The sequence below is a fragment of the Chanos chanos genome, chromosome 6 (genome assembly GCF_902362185.1).
Source record: "Chanos chanos chromosome 6, fChaCha1.1, whole genome shotgun sequence".
In the NCBI taxonomy this organism is placed as follows: Eukaryota; Metazoa; Chordata; class Actinopteri; order Gonorynchiformes; family Chanidae; genus Chanos; species Chanos chanos.
This window is the reverse complement of record NC_044500.1, coordinates 28,783,521-28,805,930: the sequence shown is the minus strand read 5'-3', so window position 1 is coordinate 28,805,930 and position 22,410 is coordinate 28,783,521. Positions and strand designations below refer to the sequence as shown.

At 38.8% G+C, this 22,410-nt stretch overlaps 2 protein-coding genes across 2 annotated transcripts; both read right to left on the bottom strand.

Annotated features, from left to right (window-relative positions):
• Positions 1–1,552: 1,552 nt before the first annotated feature.
• On the bottom strand, positions 1,553–10,172 carry tmbim6 (transmembrane BAX inhibitor motif containing 6). Its single transcript, XM_030776123.1, has 10 exons — positions 10,052–10,172; positions 8,364–8,463; positions 7,851–7,959; positions 7,617–7,737; positions 6,613–6,661; positions 6,237–6,334; positions 5,903–5,982; positions 5,424–5,524; positions 4,897–4,972; positions 1,553–4,211 (listed from the first exon to the last, which is right to left on the bottom strand). Exons 2-10 carry the CDS (start codon positions 8,417–8,419, stop codon positions 4,188–4,190), a joined length of 714 nt encoding a protein of 237 aa, XP_030631983.1. The 5' UTR covers positions 8,420–8,463; positions 10,052–10,172; the 3' UTR covers positions 1,553–4,187.
• A 1,115-nt stretch (positions 10,173–11,287) lies between these two features.
• Positions 11,288–20,552, bottom strand: avil (advillin). The gene is made up of 19 exons (XM_030776658.1): positions 20,493–20,552; positions 20,227–20,301; positions 19,558–19,754; positions 18,607–18,715; positions 18,189–18,299; positions 17,450–17,655; positions 17,033–17,111; positions 16,468–16,566; positions 16,085–16,238; positions 15,799–15,899; positions 15,323–15,460; positions 14,721–14,879; positions 14,291–14,470; positions 13,611–13,756; positions 13,243–13,387; positions 12,578–12,766; positions 12,054–12,122; positions 11,802–11,921; positions 11,288–11,401 (listed from the first exon to the last, which is right to left on the bottom strand). Exons 1-19 carry the CDS (start codon positions 20,550–20,552, stop codon positions 11,288–11,290), a joined length of 2,451 nt encoding a protein of 816 aa, XP_030632518.1.
• Between the last annotated feature and the right edge of the window lie 1,858 nt (positions 20,553–22,410).

The window sequence follows — 22,410 nt, the reverse complement described above, 5'->3', positions numbered from 1 at the left end:
GGCAGCAGCTGAGTTAAACAGACAGCTTACTGAATACAGTCAGAGGGTTATGTAAGGCCCACTGACTAAATTAAAAGGGCACATTAAATTTGACAATAACTACATTAGAGTTTTTAAAACATATTTAAAAACACAAAGGTCACATTTGACCAGTCTTAAGAGCACAGATTTTACCCACAGTAAATGGTTTGTTTAATTAACATTCTGCTCAACTGTGTTGCCATTCAATAGCATGTAGACTACTGTAAAGAACTCTTTAATTACAAATGTTTTCAAAACGCTGAACCAGAGACACTTGGAACTTAGGACCTTAACAGCAAATCAATTTGGCTTGAACGATTTTGGTCAGAGATACTGAGACAGATCATTGACAACAAAAATATTTCAGTTATGTGCTTCAGAGCAAAATAATGCATTTGACTAAATAACTGTTGACTGATTACAAGGATGAGAATCCTGAGCGTTGATCCTGAGAAGTAAAATTTTTAAGACAGTGGTCAAAAATTTTATACAGAAGCATATGAATGTGAATTTCAATGTCCAACCTTGGAGTGCAGCAGAGTATAAAACAGAAATGAAATAGTAATGTGCAAAATCTTTGGAACAGCGATTGGAAAAATAATAATTGTCATGTTATTAACAGACCGCTATTTCATGATTGTGTTGATACGAATGGTGAATTTAAGAGACATAATAAAGAGTCGCACTGTGGTGTGAATTGTGGTAGTTTTAGAGTGTGAAGTGATGTTATGTTTTGAAGAGAATGAATGAGCATGTCTTTTATTATCATGTATTATGTGAGGTGGTGTGTGTGCATGTGCTTGTGCGTGCGTGTGGGGGGGAGAGAGAGAGAGAGAGAGAGGTCCAGCCATATTGAAATCTGCCAGTCCCTGCTAAAATTGCCTTTTTATACTCCAAGTGTGAATGTTGGCAATTATAACTACACTGGCATGGGCTTGTCCTTAAAAGCTAATGCAGTCAATTTTTGCAGGATGGAAAAATATTGAATGGTCTTTTGCTACTTTTTCTCTTCCATTCAAACTTTAGTTAACATATGTGTTTTAAAAGACATAAACCTCCCCACAATTAATATCCTCTGTAAATTCAACTTGCTTTTCTGCAGAGATCAGGAACATGTACTTTGCATCTTGTAAACTACCCAGCAGTTCCATGAAATGCCCTTTATTATATTCCTAAGATAAACCACTAACTTTTGTGGAGGGTGAGGATAGTTTTTTTGTAAATCATCATTATATATAACACTCAATACCAGTTAAAAAAAAAGATATCTGTATTCCTGTGTGAACTGTGTGTCAGCACTTCAATATTTAAAGGAAATTCAGTTGAATCCAGTCTTGCAGTTTAATTAGGGTTATGGGCAGATAAGAGATGGCTAAATTTAAATGTCAGCAGTATAGCAGTAGAGTCAGAAACAGATGCTGCATATTTTCACAGATATAACGTCAGAGCAGAGACTCCCAAGCATATCAGACTAAGATACATATCTGTCAAGCATGAAAATAAAAGTTATATACATGAACTGAGCAGGTTTTGGTTTCATCAAAGTTTATTTGAACAAATTTCTGATAATAATTATGTACAATGACAATAACAGTCCAGGAGAAAAGAGGATGGAGAAAAATCGGAAATAATCTCTTAAAATGATAGGAACTGCTCATAAAAAGGTCAGATGTAGACTTATTTGCTGATGGTTTGGTAAACTTCTGTCAAAAGGGGCCCTTCTACAAGATAATGCCTTCAAAATCAGAGACCACATTCTAATTCAAAGTAATCCACAGCAAGTGTATGCTCCCAGGTATTACAAGAGACAATCAAGAAAAAAAAGAAAAAAAAATAGTAGACTGAATTTGAAGGAATTACAGAGTTAAGCTTATCTAAAACCTCAAGTATTTCTCTCACTCCAGAAACCTAATCACGTTTGTAAAATTCTAAAAAGACTTCAGATATCAGGTTTGGTTATCTCTGGGAACAAATCTTGACCATGGCACTTAAATCCATGTATGATAAATATGGGAAATATCAACAGAGTAGTTTAGTACCAGTAATCTCTAAACCAAGCCAACACCGACTATAAATCAAATGCTTAGTCATGTTTAAGAACAAAAAAATATCCTTTACTTTGGGGTAATTGAGTGCCAAAGTAAAGAGTCTCTTTTTTATTATTCATTCAGTTCACAAAGATTCTAGAAATAATTGAAAATTCTTTGCTATAGTGTATCATGGCACAGTGTCGCAGCTTGTATATCTCTGTCTGGATGACTGTACCAGACCATTAAAACTTTGTATTACAGTGTTGATAATTAGTCAGTTTCTATTTGTGCTTTCATGTCTGTCAGATGAGGATAAGTTATCCTGGGTGATGTTTAATACTTACTTAATGAACTCCTTAATGTACTTCACCACTTTGATAATCAATATGACAATTTAAAATACCATAATAGTCCTTTTTGTTGTTTAATTTAAACTGAAATCTCAGTCAATCAGATGTTCAGTGAGTCTCTTAATTCCCATACTGTCACAGCAGAATGAACAAGTTCTGCATAAATAACTGACAAGAACATATGCTCCAGTCTCATTTGCTTCAAAATAAACCCACTACTGCCTCTGGATCAGTTACAGTCCAGGACTTTTCACTAAAAAGAAAAGGTTTCTGCTGTCTGAAATGCTTTGACTGAATTCAAGCCAGGGTCTTTTTTAAATTCAATCTTGCACTCAATCTGTGTCTGGCGACCTTGATAGTTATAGTGTATGAAAATCAAGAGGTTCTCAGCAAAACGCTTCAACTTTATTTATACAACTATGACAAATGAACATGTTCCTATCTGATGACAGTATAACAGGTTCTCTCCCTTCACTCTGAGCGCAGATTAATTCTTCACAAGGAGAGGGGAACATGAACTCAGCAAATGGCAAAATTAATTTAGGAAAAAAAAAAAAGGTACATTACAACTCTCAATAACGCATCAATCCAAACATTACACCTTCTCAACAGCATAGCTGACAACACAAGCAATGTACACAATAAGAACAAGAAAAAAAACAACAGGAATTAACAGTAGTCATGTTTTAGATCGCATTGTCTAGCTAAAATAGAACAGAATTGAGCCACTTCCCACAGAAGAAAAAGTGTTCAGTGAAAGTTAACTTTGAGAAAGTTAAGTTTCTTGGGCTGATCAAAACACTAGCATTATAATATTGTTAATGAGAGTATATAAAAATAGTCTTTTATGTGGCACACCGTATTGGCTTCATTGAAGTTTAGTTGTTAGTAAATAAAAAATATGGCCAACGGCGTGAGCCTAAAGCTCCGCTATAATGATGAAAAAGGCCTTCATTTGGGCCAAGCAGATGAGGAATTTCTGACAGAGGAAATGTATTATGTCAACTGAATTTTACAATCATAGTCACAGCCAAGTGTGACAGTTATTGTTTTGATAAGTGAACTCATAAGTTCGTATGATAATAACACAGGAAGGAAGTGCAGCAGCCTTAGCAAGTCTCACTAAAAATGGAACTCTATCTATGGCAACTAAAGTTTTACAGAGGAAGTTGTGTTTGGAGCTCTGATTTTTTTTTTCAATTTACTGTTACCCATTGCAGTCAAATATTTAAGGGAATTTACAGTGCCAAATCTCCTCATACTTGTATGTTCATATTTTTTCTCCATCTACAAAAAGAGGTTTTATATAGATTTGAGGCATAGCGTTCCTGTGAAAGAGACCTGGGTTAAGAGAGAGGCATGTAAAATTCTATGTCTCGGGGTTTTTTTTTCAGTGTAACTCCTTCAAACACAATTTCACAATGAAACTAATTAAACTATCCAAATAATCCCATTTTTGGGTCAAAAGACAACTACGCTGTCCCTTCAAAAAAAGAAAAAAAAAAAAAAAAAGGCTTCAAAAACCTACAATGCAGAGACCTTCACACTATTACACCTAAGATCATGTATGTCCACCATACTCCAAAACCAAAATCCAAATCTTTACAGTTTTCAAACAAAATTAAGACACCATATCAAAGTACAAAATCAAAATGATTTGACTCTTAATTAAGCGGTTAAGACTTATACACCAGATGAATTTCTGATGCAGTTCCAGGTCACGCATCTTTTTATTTCTTTTTTTCCTTTATCTTTTTTTGTTGTGTTTCAGCCATCACATCTTCTTTTACTTCTTCTCTTTCTTCTTGTCCTACAACAGACAGACAGGATATGTGTTCAAAAAATGAAATAATAAAAAGGAGGCAATGGAAACAGACATAATACAGAAAATAAATCATTACAAGACAAGTCAAAGGTTAGTGCAGCTCAAAAGCATACTGAAATCTGCAGTGTTTAAGGACAGAAATTGAAAATTCAGTGACCTTTTAAATATGTTAGCTTTTCCTACTTAAAGTTGCAAGTCTTAAACACTTACGCAGAACTATTATAAAACCTATTGCTCTTTGAAGGCCACAAGAATCCGTAAAGGATGTTTTCATATAAAAGGACAAGGCCGCCCCGGTCATTTTTCTTTTCAAGCGTTTAAATATCACTGGTGTGCCTGCAAGAATGCACATGTAATTCTCAGAGATACACTTGTTTAAAGGCATGACAACGTAAAAGAGCTGGTTTGGGTTTGGGGACACGGGATCTGCTAAAGCTACTAAAACAGAAGCAGTATGGACTTTAAAAACATCTCAGCACACATCTAAGCTCTTAAAATGGAAAACAGCAGGCTGAAACCACAAACAGGGGCACATATACCGCCACAAAACCTGTCATCTAAACTCCGGAAACACGACCTAAACATCACGGAACTTTTATATCACACCACAGTTCATTTTATGTTAGCCATAAATGACAGTGGTGAAGAGGTGAAATAAAAACTCCCCTACCTTTTCATTCATAGCCAGAATCACCATGAGCTTTCTGAAGATGGTCACAAAGTCCAGGAAGAGGTCCACGCAGTGCCTGACGGTGCAGACATGTTAGAATTTAATCAGCATTTTGAAGAGTAAATCTAAATAGTGCACTGAACAGTATATCCGCTGACACCTTCTTAGAGCCACTAAGAAGGGAACGATATAACAGAGACCCAATGTTCATTTTCACCTTATCCTATGTAGGCCATCAAAAAGGAGGAATATGCACACTGGCAAAATATGTATCATATCTATACACCTCCCAGGCCTCAGCAAAACAGTATTTGATAGCCATTTAATTTGTCATGTTATTAATGAAAGAAGGTAGTAATACCACATCATTTCCATTTCCATTAAGGACTGATTTGAAATTGAGGAAATTTCATTTTACAGAGGTGGTCTGACTGAACTGCAGCGCTAACCCCAGTTTTCAATCTGGCTGCAGTCATTTCAACTTGTTCTCACAGACTGAAAGCAAAAGCACATGATGAAATTCCTACCAAATATAGTCTTTATCTCCCATCTCTGCTTTCTCAATGATGAGCTGGGTATCAAAGAGAACAAATCCACACATGATGGCCAGACCCAGGTACATGTGAGCCTGAAATGAGAAAAAACTGGTGTCAGACCTTTGGTGGCAAACAGGGAGAACACAGCACATTGTCATATAGTGTTTCACGACAACTTTTTCATATACAAACTCTGGTCAAAATAGTGTTTTATTACATGCAAATTCTGGCCAACATCTACTCGTGTACCCTTCAACCATCATGTAACAGCGGTGAGGAGAAACAAGGGGAAAATGACAAATTGGTATTATTCTAGACAGGAAGAGCTTTGCTTTTAATGACAACATCTGACTAACCAAGAGATAAAAACAGCGGCCTCTGGTAAATGGGTGGAGCTACTGTTGACAGTGTTTACTGTGTGAATGCTTTCTGTTACATGTTTGTCACATGACAGATGACCTCATTATTACCTTAAAGAGTGTGATGGAGCCAAAGAACATGTTGAGGAAGGAAACCAGCAGAAGAATAGAAAGACCAGACATCAGGGTGCCTAACAGAATAAAGAAAGAGAGAGAGAAACGCAAAACATCATGCTACAGTCAATAACACTTTTCATTTTCACCAATGCGTAACACACTCAAAAACAATCACTAACAACTGTGTTTTAGGGAAAAGCGATGGAGGGTGTTGGTTCCTTTTGTGATAATGCCTCCCCTCTTTATCAGGACTCTCCTATGAAACATCTCTCAAGTGTATGAATCTATTCTGCTGTCTAAATGAAGATAATATGACAATTTGGTTTACCTCCCAAGAAGAGATAGCTCCTGCGCTGGGCATAAAGAGCACTCAAAGTGAAACAAACGAAGATGACCGAGGTGCCCAGGAAAGCAGTCAGGATGATGCTGGGGAGAGAGAGAGAGAGAGAGAGAGAGAGAGAGAGAGAGAGAGAGAGAGAGAAAGAAAATGTTAAGCTCTGTCAAATAGAGCACTTATGGTGCTGCTGGACAGATCACTTCCCTTAAGCCCTAATCCAAGCTTCCCTAAACTGAATTTTCACCAAAGTAATAAGAGAACTCAGCTCAAAAACTAAAATGGGCGCTCCAAAGGATCCAAAGCACTGGTGTCATAATTCAGTAATGCTATAATGTGACAGCAGAAATAGGAAGCATAGTGGCTTTACCTTGGGTTGATGGTGATGACATAATCCATGGCTGGGCCAAGTCCAACGCCTGAAAGCAAAAAAAGAATATTGAGCAGTGAAGTAAAAAACTTTTTTTTTTAAAAAACAAAAAACAAAAAAACATTAACTCAGTCAGCAAGGGTTGGGGTGGCTCCAATGTGAATTCATGTGGGAGATCCCTGAGCTACCAATTTCCAAGATCCTGACAGTCCACATAGTCCTTCCAGTAGCCCAGATCAGTGGTAACACAATTCTATTTCTATTCTGTTTACGTTTGTGTTTGTTGTCAAAACTGAATCCTGTCTGCCATGTCTGTCACTCATGGAGATTTCTTGACCTTTCTTTATTAATCCTTAAGACAGCAGCCAACTCATTCTCTCTAGCGCGTCAGTATCTTCACTTGGCATTCCACACTTGCCTAGTCTTTTGCATCTCAAACTAGAAAGAGAGATGAGTCTTGGGTAGCGAACCGTAATCAGCTAAACTTCACACTCTAGATGACTGAGCTAGTAATGCCTCTGCAACTATCGTTAAATCTTAAAAATTTTTGGTGACTTAGAAATTCATCCAAATACCATCACATGGTATTTCAGATTATGTTTACTTGAAAAGCAACAGTTGTTTTCACAAACTACCAAGAGCAGAATTTGGCAGAGGAAAACAAGCGGAAAAAAACACAGGATATTATATATTAGGTAGTCCACTGGACTTTGATTTGTAGGAGATATCCAGAGCCAAATCCGGAGATTTTAGGCATCTGTCCAGCCCCAATGGCACTGCTCATGGTTTAATGTTACATGCAATGAGTAAACAGATTCACACACAAACAAGTATATTTAGTTCCAGGCTATAAAAGCACCCTGAAGTATCACAACGAATGCTTGAATCTTATACAGTTTTCTAGAATTTACCTCACCGCACTAATACCTCCAATGCCACTAAACCATCACAAGCAACCGTTTACATCCAGACAATCTAAAGTAAAACACAGTTCAGCAGGTGACCTGTGAGGAAGGCAAAGCCAGCGAGGATGGCCAGTCTCTTCTTCTCTGTCTGAGGATTGTGAGGAGTCATAGCCAACCAGCCCATCATTGCCAGGGAGCCAAGCATGGACAACAGTCCTCCCTAAAACGCAAGATAAAGCCACAGAAAAAAATGAAATCAGTACTTTTATACTGGTGTGATTACCTCTACTTATTGTGGTTTTGAAGGTGCGTGTCACTCTAAAAACTTTTTACCTGAAAGAGACGGGTGACGACATGGACGTAGGCCCCGGCAGCTGCCACAAACATAGCCATAGCCAAGCTGGCATAGACATTCTTCAGATGCAGCTGAGTAGAACGGGAACTGGAGAGCGACAGAGTGAAAGAGAAAGTATAAATGTGACGTTAGGCAAAGAGTCACTATACTTTCATAAGGCATCTAGCCTGTGCACCATGGTTATTCCAAACATAGATACATCTAAGATATTTCAAATAGTGAAGAGATGACAGAATTTAGACACATCCTTGTTGTTGGTTTGATTTAGATCTAAGTCATGCTACGTAGATGAACAATGATGAGTGTAACAGGCATTTCTTAGATCGCATGACCAGTCACAAAACCCGTTTCTTAAGAATTCATGCATGGACCTGCAGCTCTCCACTATCCAATACAACAAATCCAGGAATAGGACACATAGTTCTGCCTTCTATTCAAATAAAATACTGGTGATGAAACTTTTGAAAGGTGAAAAAGGTGTGTTTACTCACATTTGAGAGAATTTAAAGAGGGCATCAAAGTTGATGTTGCGGTCAAAGACGTTCATCTTTGCAGTGCTGTTTAGGTTGAGCGGATCACAGATGAAACAACCTTGAGAGAAATAATATTATTAATATGACTGGCTGGCTGAAGGCCTGACTCACAGATCAGCAGGCGTTTCACATCTCTACAAATTCAGGAAGTGTCTGGACACACGCCGAAAATGTCATGAAAATGTGAACAAATACTTCTAGTCACATGTGAATCCAAGCAGCATGGCACCAAACACAAACATGTCTACCACAACTTGGCCATTGTCAAGTGACCAAACAGCCCTAGTTCGACATTATCAGATGAAACATTTAAGCAAATAAGAATGGATGAATGCAGACAAGCTTAATAATACAACCCTTTCTTTCTAGAACAAGGATTTCTGTAACTTAGTTATATAACTTGCTTACGAGGCTTACACTTTTGCACAGTTGCGAACGGGTCAAAGGCCCTGCGTCTAACCACTGCACATAATCACAAGCCAAACATTACTTGTCGCTTCATAGTACTAAAGTACTTGTCTACTTTAAGACGGATACCTTTTAATCAACTGTGAACATAAGCAAATGGGGTATCGCTTCTAACCCCACACACTTCAAACCTCGAACGAAACTTAACTTACTCAAACTACGGCCTTCAACGTGGAGGAAAGTGCGTCAATGAATATCTCCTGATGGTCTAAATATCTAATTGCTGTTAGTTATCTAGCTAAATTCAAAGAGCTATATGAGATATTCAATATACTATTTTGGTGTAACCGACATCGATTCACGTTAGCTAGGGTGAGAGTGGGAAGTTAACAATTCAGAAATCAACATGTAGTTGAGCCATCGGGTTAAGAAAGGATTTCACTAGTGCTTTTCGAAAAGCTCTGTTACGTAGCTAGCTAGCGATAACGAAATTAAAACTATACAAGAATACACAAATACAGCATTAGCTAGTAACTACCATGTTAGCAAGATGTATACAATCAGTGCTACACGACAAGCTTGATCGAGTGTAAATGGAATATATTACGTCGAATTTGTGGAAAAACAAAACCACAAAATCCGTTGACGTTCAGTTCTTTACCCGCAGACAAGGCGGATTTTGTAATACTGACAGTTAGCTGATGTTACGCAGGTTAGCCAGTTGACAGGCCATACAAAGCAAATAAGCGAGATATGTTAATTTAAAAAATATTTTAGCACATTATAGTGACTAGTACACTTTGATAAACGGGAATATCTGTGCAAGAAAACATGCCCAAATAACCAATTTTTACTAACATCAGTTAGTTCATTTCTTTATCTAGGTTAACTTCGCTAGCCAGGTAGCTACGTTTGTTTGTTAGCATTACGCTAACCAGTCAGTTGGGCGTGCTATGAACATCAAACATTTCATGAGGTCTTAAAGAATCTGTGAAATTAAATGACTGGACATACAATTTAATATTTTTCGATGCAAAGTCAACAAGATATTTTAGAAAACAACACGAATATTAAATCATCTACAAACATTCATGGCTGACCAGCTTCGATGGTATTCTCGTTGTTTCTATGACTTAAATAGTATTCCACAGCATGCAAATACTTCTACGATCATGTCCATCGAAGAAAAACATGCAAAATACATGCAACCACTTGAAATAACCCAGAATAGTTCTCACCTTTTTTTAGTTTTCCTTTATTTTCGTTATTTTTTTCTTTCGATTCCTTATCTGTTATTCTCTTTCACTGAATACAACGTAGCTAGGTGCTTGACACGTATATTTAGGCAGTTGTGCGCGTTGACATCACGCTTAGAGTGTGGCAGGGAGATATACGTATTGACATCACACTTACAGTAGAAAACCAGCGACCACACCCACATAGTGCAATCTAAGTGCAACAGTTGCACAAGAGACAATGTCATTATGAGGCAGGCAATGTAATTGCTTTGTAATATCATAGGTTACTAGCGGAGAGAGACACTATGTAGGCTTCACGGCTCCTTTAAACCTTTTATCCCAACAAATATTACATAAACAATAAATCTACGAGGCATTGCAGGAATATTGCATGTGTAAGGAGATGTCTTTTAGGCTTTGCTTTGTGATTTTCTTGCTCTGTATGTCGAGTTGTTTCCTCAGTATCTGTGTGTACTGACTCAGAGGTAATTACATTCACTGTCACATTCATTCAATAACATTCAATGCATTTATAAGACACAAAAAACAGAATAAAATAAACATTTCTGGAAACCACCTCTGGCTTGTAAATGTTGTATTTCTGTCAGCTAAATCTGTCAGCTGGTTCCACTAAACATCCATCTCTGGCATACATTATTGGACTCTCTGTTGAATCTCTGTTGGCAACTACATCTGAGTGCAATTTGGAAGGCTCTAGATCGTGTCTGTGTGCTTACCTCACTCTTCCCCTTTTATCTTTTAAGTGATCATGACTCACCTCATTTTCGTCTAGTGATTAAACACGTAACATATTTCAGATTGTGACCAAGTGCTACACACATACTTATCAAACCAAGAATGATGACAGGCCAGAACATGCAGTTTTCAGTTTTTATTATGATCTCATTTCAGCCACCTTAAATCTCTTTAGCTCAAAACAATGTTAATATTTTAACAGTAACTCATGGTACAGTCATAAATTTTATTTAAACATTTTACACTATCCCTAAGAGAGCCAGTGTAGCTATACCCTTTGTGTATTGCATTCAGTAGTCTGGTACTAAACATGTCCAATGTAACACATTCTCCCCACTCTGAGACGGCAATCACGGGGGGACAAAGACGTGTATTTTACTGTATTCTGCCTCAGAGAAAAATTAATAAAAGGATTTCCAATGTATTGTCCTAAAAGATTCAGTTTTACCATATACAAACAACTAAAAGGAATGTTGACACTCAAAACAAACCCTTTGCTTTCTTCAAGCTCCATTGTTTCCACTGGGGTAAGCTGGCAAACTGGTCTTTGGGCATTTCAAATATGGTTTGGAAATCAGAGTCTGAGAGATGTTTCTGTGAAACAGAGTAATGGTGTGAGGGTGACAGGTAAAAGTAAAAATTATGAAGGTATTTTGTGCAGAGTAGAACTACATATCTAATCAAGATCGGATGTTTAACAATTACAAATAGGTCTTAGATCTACACTAACACTTAAGGGAACAAAAAATATATGACTGCTTTTATGTTTATAGTTGTGGTAGTAGTAGTAGTTGTAGAAGTGGTAGTGGGTGTAATAATAATAATAATAATAATAATAATAATAATAATAATAATAATAATAATAATAATAATAATAATTTCAGCTCTTTGAGTAGGTTTGGATTAAGCAGCTCTAAGGCAGTGTCTTTTAGAGAGCCACATCTTAGATCCAAACACAGACCAGCTTTCTCATTAAAATCCTTGACTGACTGACCTCTCTGTGAGCGGGATCCACACCTTCCGGAAGCTCCTCTGCTTGTTTGTTAACCAACTGCTCAGGAGGAAAAGGCTGATATGTCCTGCTGATCTCTGATTGATCATCATTCTGAGGAGCCTATCAATTTTAAGATACAATAGCATTAATTGAATTATTTACAGGGAACTAACATGGTTACCTTTTTTTTGCATACAAACTCAGTGGTATAATGAATTCAACACAAAGATGTGAAGAAAAATGCGTAATTACTGGTTGAACTCTTGTGACTGACGCAACTTCTCCCAACTCTCTCTTCAGCTGTTCATAGGTCTTTCCCTCCTGTGTAGACAGACACGACGTGTAAGCAGAGAACAGTTTTATATTGTCAAACACATTTGACTCGGCTTCTAGGAAATGACGAACCTACTCACCACCTCCAGTCCAAATTCATGCCTATTTAACTTTAATTCATGCACTTTTGGAATCCTAAATGAATCCTAAAGATACCTGACAATGCTAATTTCTGACATAGTTATCTTAGTTAGACTATTTCTCATGCTCTTGTAGGCAAACAAAAAGGTGAAATTATTCTTAATACTTGAAAGATTAAAATAATCTCATTCCATATTTAATGGTATGTTTTCTTCATGTTGACCCAATCTACACCACTACACCACTTACATTTACATTACATCAGTCTACTGGTATTAAAGAACCATACAGGATGTACACTAATTTGAGTAGCTAAAAGCTACATGACCACAGTAAATAGATCAGATGATATTAGAGCTCACACTCCATTTGGTTGGGTCCCAGGCAGTAAACCACCCAGTGAATGTGGGAGGCTCAAAACCTTGCTTCACCATCAGAATGGGTGTTGCTGGGTCTCGGTTTCCTGGATGTGTCCGCAGATATTCCTGACAGGTGACCACAGATTCCTTTCGTTCAACCTCATTGGCCTGGTTTCCTACCCAAATGAAGACCTGAAGTATTACAGAATTGAGACAATGACTGAAAGCAAATGGTAGTTTGCATCTGTTACTCTAAGCAATCGTTTTCATCCAAATTCTTTCAGAGGAGTGAGGAGCAGGGATGTTACAGTATTTTTCCATAAATGGTTTTAGGATAGAAACACAGTTTGATGCAACAATCTAGTATCGGCATCTCTGTGCCTTTCCTTTCAAAGCCATCATGCTTACTTCTGCTTTACAGTCTATTTGTACCAGTCGTGAGTGCAACATTTAGTATTTTCTTTTGATGCATCAGTTTGTTAAAACAGGAGAACAGAACACATTGCACAGTTTCATTGTTACAGCGATTCATCTATTGGACAATTTCTCTGCTCACTTATGTTAAAGCAAATATCACTGATAATTGACAAAGAAGTCTGTAGCTGTTACAATATTTTTAAAAAGAGCTGTCATTTTAGATGACAGGTTGGATATATTAAACACTTTACTTGATCCCATGTGTCCAAAAGCATCACATCATCCTCGTTGAGGTCGTCCTGAGTGAACTGTGTCACTTCGGTAACAATAAATCGGCCAGTCTTATTGGAGCACTCGAAGAGGCGTGGTTCATGATCTATTACAACCTGTTGTAGTCTTTTAAAGAAGGCAGAAGTAAAAGGTCCAACTAACTTAAAGATATTTAACTCCCATGTACACTTGTTCTCGTAGTTTGTACTTATATGATCTTACATGTGTAAACTTGAGTGTTTATAATTAATATCATTGAAACGGTATTGCACCACACTATGACCCTGACTATAAACAGTGTTTGATAAAATGTCTCCAATGTTCATTTTTTCATGAGCACTGAATATACCTCTTGTCATTTGCATATGGGGTCTTCCCACCCATTAGATCCCAGAATTCAATAGGTTCCTGACCCTCTGCCACAATCTCCTCAGAGCCTTTACCAAAGATAGCACTCACTTCTTTAGCCATAGCTCTCTCATCCCCACTGGAACCCTGAGAAAGCACAGACACAAAACATCACTACATGCCATATCTGTGTGTGTGTGTGTGTGTGTGTGTGTGTGTTTGGGGGGGGGGGGGGGGGGGTTGCGCATGAGGTACACATACATGTGCCAGTGCACATTTATGTGAACCTTTTCAAAAGCACACATGTGACTCTCCATGTCACTGGTAGCCATACGCTAAACTTCAGTCTGCTAGGCAATTTCATGAGGTACAGCCAGCACAGTTCACCTTAAGGGAAAACCTTGTCTATGATTATTACACTCATCTCCCTCTTTTTCACCTGCAGGATTCTACCACCAGTTACTGTTCCACGTCTGAGCAGAGTCTGGACATGGGGATAGGGGAGACGGGTGGTTGGGAGGGTCTCTGATCCTTCAGTAGCCTTCCATTAAGGTAACTACATTTAGAGATTTTTGTTATTTATTTAATTTTTTGATGGCACACTTTTAGATGTTGATTCTGTTATTGCAATAGTAATTCTTCTATTGTGTGCTGACTCACTTGGAATTCGTAAAAACTTACTTTGCCGCACCACAGGTAAACGCCTGTTTGGCTCTTCAGGATGAAGACGTCATTGGAGTTGAGAGAAGCAGCTAAAGCAGGCACCTCAGTGGCTTTAGTGTTGGATGAGTCAGTGCCTCGGACCTGGAACAGGCGAACTGGGGGCTCCGGGTCTGAAGCCCCTTTCCGTGAGGTGCCCCCCTGGCGAGAGACAGGATGAGGAAGTTATCACCCTCAAACAAGGCTGAATAACAGTGAATTTTTTAAAAATATCTTCAGTCTTTAGGTGAGGTCTTTAAAATATCTCAGTGGTGGCAATCGTATTCTCTGTTTTTTGAAACATATACTTGAAATAAATTTGACAATCATGAAATGTGAACATTGACTTATGTCAGTGTATCTGTGGCCAGCCCTTCATTATGCATTTTCTTGTTTTAAATATATATTTTACCTCAAAGATGACCATCTTGCCCTTAAACATGGCCATAAAGTGGCGTGGTTCTTTTCCCATGGTCACTCGTACTTGGACAGGTTGACCATTATACTTCTGGTCTAGATTCACTGCCTGGAATGCAGAGGCTGCTAATTCATCCTGGGAAGCATGGCGACCCTACAGCATTACAGACAGAAATAGACAAACACAAAATCTGGCCTCAGGGTGCAGAAAGTTATTATTATTGATACAAATTCATTCAGTTTATATTACAGTATAAAATCAAGATTTTTTTTCTCTGAGTTAAAGTAATTAATACAGTATGGAGGTGAACTCTCCATCAATGCTATGCACAAAAACACAGTCACAAAAATCATTTTCCTCTTGATGTCAACTTGTTGATTTTATACTCATTTCAGTTTTTTTTGTTTTTGTTTTTTGTTTTTGTTTTTTTTTTCCCAGAATCCCATTTTGTCCGTAATGTTAAAAGCTTATGAATAACATGAGAATCAAATGCTCACAAGTAAATCAGTCACCAATATGTCCTGTTAATATTTTTATGCCATACTTTTCGGGTGATATCTGAATACAGGATTGGAGAAAATGTTCTGTTGTTCTACCTGCCACATGTACAGGAGATAGCTCTTCTTGCCATGCACTTCATAGGTGTAAAGGACTAGGTAGCAATCCCCTCCATAGAAGTAACCATGCCATTTGGGCTCCACAGCAACCAGCTCCAAATTCTCAATTCGCCACACCTGAAGACATGAAAAACAAGTGCCACAGGGGACTGTCTGTGAGCCAATCCCATTTATTTAACATTTCCACCTCCTCTCCTCTCCTCTCCTCTCCTCTCCTCTCCTCTCCTCTCCTCTCCTCTCCTCTCCTCTCCTCTCCTCTCCTTTCTTCTTCCCTCCTCTGACCCATACTTTGTCTTTGCTCTCCTTTTCTCCCCTCTCCCACTGTGTTATCCTTATGTTTTCCTCTTAAATCCTCTCCCACTAGTCTTTCACTTTCCCCAGTTTTTCCGTCCTCTTTCCACTTGTTCCTCTGTTCTCGTCAAACATTTTCTCTCTTTCCCTTCTCCCATTCCTACCTCCACTTGTCCAGAGCCATCATCCACCATTCGCTCCTGCGCTGCTACTGCAGGCATCACGTGCATCCTGGCAGCATCAAACTTCTCTTGTGAGACTTTTGCTGAGGTGTTTCAATAGAAATAAGAACATTACTGACACATGCTAACTTATTAGCTTGCAGGTACATAGAGGGAACACATATTGTCAGTCACTTCAGATTTTAGAAGCTCTGTGCTGTTCCGTGGTGTACGTAAAAACACACACACACACACACACACACACACACACACATACACACACACTTACCTACTCTCCCCACAGTGTGTGTTTTGCCCAGGCCTACTGTCTGGTCTTTGACAGTCCAACTCTGGAAGAGTTGTTTAAAGAGGGCAGATTCTGCTCCATCATTCACTGTCTCCACATTAGTGGTGTGAGGGTATCCCTTCAACTTAATAAACTCCTACATGACAGAATAACCTTATATCAGAGTAATGGCACACGCAAGCAATATTCAGTGACCTGGAAGAGGTCAGCCTTCAGTATGATTTGTTATACGCACTAATAAAATATTCCTTAATACAGAAATATACCATAAATAAGTGCTTGTGCTAATTTTAATCTGTGTTCTTTCACTGTCTTGCTATTTAAAGCCATAAAGAGGAAAATATGGATATGTAATACTTCCTCACCAATGCTCGAGCCATAGCTGCTTGTCTCTCTGCCTTGTTGGCTCTCTTTCCTTTCCACACAAACACTTTCACTCCTCCTTGGTCCAGGAAGTAACAGTCCTGGAAAACAATGCACTTCATTAGGGTTGAGATTTCTAAGAAAATCAGCCCCACAGAAGAATCCATATGAACACAGTGTATGGAAAATACATCTCCCTTTACATGAACTTATTTGTGTCTTAATGTGTGTGTGTGTGTGTGTGCGTGTGTGCGTGTGTGTGCGTGTGTGTGGTACATACAGAACATCTACTGTTATAAGTGAAATATAACCAGGCTGTCGTGTATCATCATCATTCATTAATTATATGAATACACCGGTTTAAGGAGCTGAATGTATGCCCTACATCGCAGGACCTTATACAGCTGTGGTTTGGTTAATGTTCTAGAGGAGATTTACCATAAAGATGTTTGTGGTTAATAAACATGCAGAGAAATGTGAATGGCTCTTACTATGCACAGTGCAACCCTGCAATAATACACTCATAAGAAAAAGAGAAGAAAAATATCAGGGATTAGATGGTCTCACATCATGGTTTAATAAATCCTGCACCAGTGGTCTTGTGGCAACCTCTGTGACCTTCATTGTTCCGTCGGCATCAGACACACTGCGGAACGAAGACATGACGTAAAGAAGAGAAACATGCCACAGGTGACAGTAGTAAACCAGGGGTCAAGAGAGCACAGAAACAAAGGACAAGGAAATGAGTATTGAATAGTAAGAAGTTCCAAGGCTCTGCGCTACATTAGTCAGACTGTCCTACGGCTGGTTGGGGTGCGAGACTCAGGTGGTGTGCTGAATGGAGAAACAGCAAACTCATGTAACAGTTTTACAGATAGGTTATCGCACAGCCAGAAGCTGAAAAGATGAAAACTGGAAAATAGTAAACACACACAACAAGGGACATGCAGTGAAACTAAAGCCCCTGGACCTAGAATGACTCACTGGTACAGAGTAAGCTGGCTCATCTGTTCCTGGTCTGCCACCTCGTCGGACATCCCACTGGGCAGTTTGGTGGGCCGGTTGCCAAGGATACCGGTCAGTGCTTCCATTAGGAGGGGCGAGTCCTTTTCTGCGTCTCCCTCTATCACTCCGATTTCTGTCCTCCCCCCTCTCTCTCTGTCACGGATATCTTTTGCCAGAAGCATGCCCTGAAGGACAATGATTAAAACTGAGGAGGTCAGTTTACTATCACACTGTTTTTGGACTTCTGGAATGCAAAGGACTAGTATGACATGACATACTTCCTTTAGTTCCAGAAAAAAATGTGCATTATTAATGACCAGATAAAAAGTATTTGTTATGCCATGATAAGATGCAATATTTTGTTTAAAACATCACTTTATCTGATTAACTTCATGTTTCATTGCTCATCACAGCTTTATTACAAAAATATTATTGACTGGAAATCTTGGTAAAAATGGCTGCTGGCAATATGTGAAGTAACTGATAACCTATTGACACTAACACTAGCACATAGGTGGCTCTTTTAATGGAACTTCGGCAAATCATATTTGTAAATATTTTTCATGTTCATCTTACCTGCTATTGAATGTAACACATGTCATTTCAGCCATATCTCTCAGGACATGGAATATCATGATAATCCTAATTAAACTGTAAAGTAGGCTAAGTTGATTAAATTAATAAGTTTTGGTAATGCTGTCAGATACGACTTTCAGACCTTCATGCGTTCTTTCCTGTTGCTTTCAGGCCCATTCCACTGGATGATGGTTTTACCAATGTCCAGCAGAAAGACGTCTCCAGTGTTGAAGCTTTTCCAGCTCATCTCCACCTGTCCAGTGGCAAAGGAATCTCTCATGTCCCAAAAGCATTTGTCAAAACTTGTGACCACATTTAACCAACCGTGTCCTCTGATGCTAGTTCTGAAAGATCAGTGTTGCCAACTAGTCTACCAATGTTATTTTTCTCTTCACTCAAAAGTATCATAGAAATGAAACAATTTCCAGTCACCCAGAGTACCAGGGAAGGGTAAGAGATCTGCTGATGCCCACTGAGACCAAGAGAAATACAGAGGAGAAGATAAAACTTTAATGTTTTGCCCTGCAGTTGCTGTCATCCTTAAAATGAACACCTCTTACCTCTTTGGCAGTCACTCTCCTGCTCCCTTTCACATGGAGGAGTCTCTGGACATCATAAGAATTTGTCTCCACATGCTTCATTCCCGTGGCCACTCCTCCTTTCTTATAGCTGAGGAGGAAAAGCAACAGTTTACACATTGGTCCACGCATGGATGACGTCCACAGTTGTACTGCTACCGGTAGTACATGTCTTCTATCTCTTGGTTGGTACTACTTCATAAAATGTTCAACATGAATTTTCACACTGCCCAGGTTCAAAGCCATTTATTTCCCTCAGTTAAAACACAAAGAAAGGAAAGTAGGATTTTAAGTCCTCTTTCACAGAATGCAGCTAGAGCTAGAGCAGTGGTGGCCAACATCTGACCTCTAATAAAATATTTAAATATTTTAAAAGACAAGGTTATAAATATGTATTTTAATGACATAATTGACATATCACTGACAGCGTGTACAGCGCTGCTTTAGTAGACAGATATAAGCTGAATACCAACAGGCTATTTTGAGAAAAAACTGTAAATTTGGAGGAGACTAAGTTGTAAGTGCATGAAAACAATCTTCTGCAGTTTGACCATGAGTTGGAGGAACGCATATTGGATGTGGGCCATAAAGAGCAGCAGAAGAATGGAAGACGTTTAGAACTCGAACATTTAGAGCTCAACCATAATTTCTGACCACTGGGTGCACAGGAAAAATAAGCAATGAGACACACTGATGTAAATGTAGCCCGTAGGTGGGCCAACACTGAACTACGGCGTCCATTGTGGAACACTCAAATACACTAATACCAATACACATTAACTCAACAAGAGTCGACCTGCACTAACCTTTACTAAGACTTGACCTGGACTAAGCTCACCTGCCTTATTTTCACTGGCCTCAACCATTGTGGTTTCAACATAGTAAACTCAGTGCAGTGCTAATGTAGACAGCAGAATCCCTGCGGATGCTTACACAATACCCTGTTTGAAGTAACCACAGAAGGCATCAGACTCGTGGTGCTGAACTTCCCGGCGCTGGACAGGGCTGGAGCCCAGGAACTCATCCAGCTGGACAGTGTAGACAGCTGCCGCCCCCTGCTCATCCTGAGAGGACTGTGAGCCAATCCAGTAATGGATGTCATAAGACGTGGACCCGCCCACTTTCTGAGTCTAACCATACAGAGGTGTCAGAGTGAAACCAGGAAGGAAGGACAGAGCAGGACAGGAAGGGAAGAGAGAGGAAATTTGGAGAGGTAGGTAATTAAAGCGGTTAAGAGTAAGGAAATTAGAACAATAGACAGAAGGGTTGTGGGAAAGGGAAGGATAGCACAGAGGATGAGAAGTTTAGACATGATGGGCAGATGGAGAAAATGGAAAGTAAGGAATTGAGTTTGTTTATAAAAATGGAGTGATAAGAAAGAGAAAGGGACACAAGGGACACAAATCGAACGTTGTCTCAGTCAAACGGGCCCACCTTCAACATGCAAATGGATGAAAATGTAAACAACATGCACAAAGCACATACTGAGAAATGAGCAAATAAACCACTATCCCGGTCATAAACTAGTGAATAAACAGATGGTAGCCTCTACAACTACCTTGTAAAGTTATTCTGAAAACTATCAAAACCATGAAGACTCACGTAGAGCACAAGGTAGCAGTCGCCTTCATAGAAGTTTCCATGAGATTTTTCGGGGACCAGGACTAGTTCCATTTTCTGTTGGACACAGCATATCATAAATTAAGTTTCTGAAAAGCTTTTCTGACAGCTATCTCTCAGACATTGCTGTGCATATCAAACAGAATCAAATTAAATGTTGATTAATTGTTTAATTTAACATAATCCATCATTAGAGCAATTGTAAATAGTTTCTGAGCCTTGTACAGTCAATCTAAGGAGAAAATCACCTCAATTCTCCAAATTAAAATGCCCGGAGAGCGTGTGACAGCTCTGAACGTGTACTCCATCTTAAATCACTCTACTGGACCAGGCTGAGAGAGAAGCTAAGTGCAGTTTCACTCTTGAACACTGAGGAAGAGAGAGACCAAATACATTACAAACTAGAGCATAATAACATTCAACCACTTACGGCAGTGGCACCATGTCGAGGTTTGACGTTTTCACTCAGCTGCCTATTTCTGAATGCAATTCTGAGAAGTTGGAAATGCTATGAAGCACAAAATGAAGCTGAATTCCAGGGGCAGTTTAAAATTGATTTAATCCTTTCTCAAAATGGAGATGCAATTTTTCACTGTCACACTTCATTAAAACCTTGGAACCGGGGTTGTTTTCTCTTAACAGCTGAACTGCTTCATCATAACAATATTTTATAATCATGATCAAGACACAAACAACATATCTCCTATTATGACGTCATCGACATAAGTATTAGAGCAAAGGTATATTTCAATGCACAACAATCAGTACAGTGTCAGTAAAAGTTCATATATTAGCTATGTGTTTCTGGGTGATGTCACTTCCAAAGGGTACTTATGCAAAGAACTACTTCTCTACCACAACTGTGGCCAAAAAGTCAGTGACTAATGACAGATGATTAACCTTACAATGTCAGTCTACAAACAGACATTCTTATGTTACTTTTCAAAAAGCTCTTAAATGCATATCTTCATCTTAGTAGTCATAAAACATTCAAACATATTCCAGTGTCTATCCAGTGTTTACAGATCACTCTTAAATCACAGGCAGCTGATAAAAAAAAAGTACAGGAACTTTTAGTGGATTGTGAGAAGAAGAGGAGAAATACCTTTAATGTGATGATCAGAATGTTGTGGATGGTCTTTTGGCCTGTGCTATACACACATCAATGTGATCTTCAGTGAAAGCGATGAGAAAGTCAACCTCAAAAAGGTCCTCTCCTCTTCCTCATCCTCTGTGTTCCACTCACTCACTCACACACACACACACAGCTGATTTGGAAGTATTTGCATATTTCAGAACCTCTCCTATCTTTCCATCCAATCAATGAGGAGACTAAAGGAAATAAACACAGTCTTGCAGGCAAATCAGGGAAGAGAGATACCACCAGAATATTCAAAAAGAGTGACAGGCACGTTGCCAAGAGTGCATTAGTTGTAAGAGGACAGTATAGTGGGGAGTGGGGGGAGATGAAACATTGCCTCTACTGCCAGGAAGTGCACTTCACTCTGGCAGTGTATTGACAATACATATTGATTTATCTTCTTTCTGCATTATTTAGCAACTGGGCAGTGGCTTACTATGGTTATTTGAGGGTATGCAGAGACAGAATATCATTACATGTTACTTAAATCCCCTTTGAAGGCTTGTCTTGCTAGTGCAGCAACAGTTTTGGTAAAATGGCCAAAAACTGTAGGGTTTGGAAATGTTACACACGGTCATCTTATTGATTAAAATTAGCAGTTATTCTCGGTTTGGCAGTGAACTCCATGTTCAATCAGTGAAGCACATATCAAAGCCAAAGTATCTAAGAATGGGGAACAGTGATTACAAAAATTCACAAGTCAAGAACAACAATTTTGTGGAGAGTAACTGATTTTAGATACACAGACCTTAGATACTGAAGTTCTTGTCAATCACCCTGATCTCTAAGAATCACAAGGACTGACAGTTCATGCCCTTGTCTCCTTTTGTTACGAATAGATCGAACAATGACTCATCTGACCATGTGGCCTCTTTCATTGCTCAGTAGACCATTGCCTATGTCCTTTACACAACTTTACCAAGTACATGTTATTTAAAGTTTGGTTAGAGTTTCATGCACTACAACCTGACCACAGTGCTCCTTTCTGTGAAGTTCCTCAAGAGCTGTTCTTGATAGAACTATCA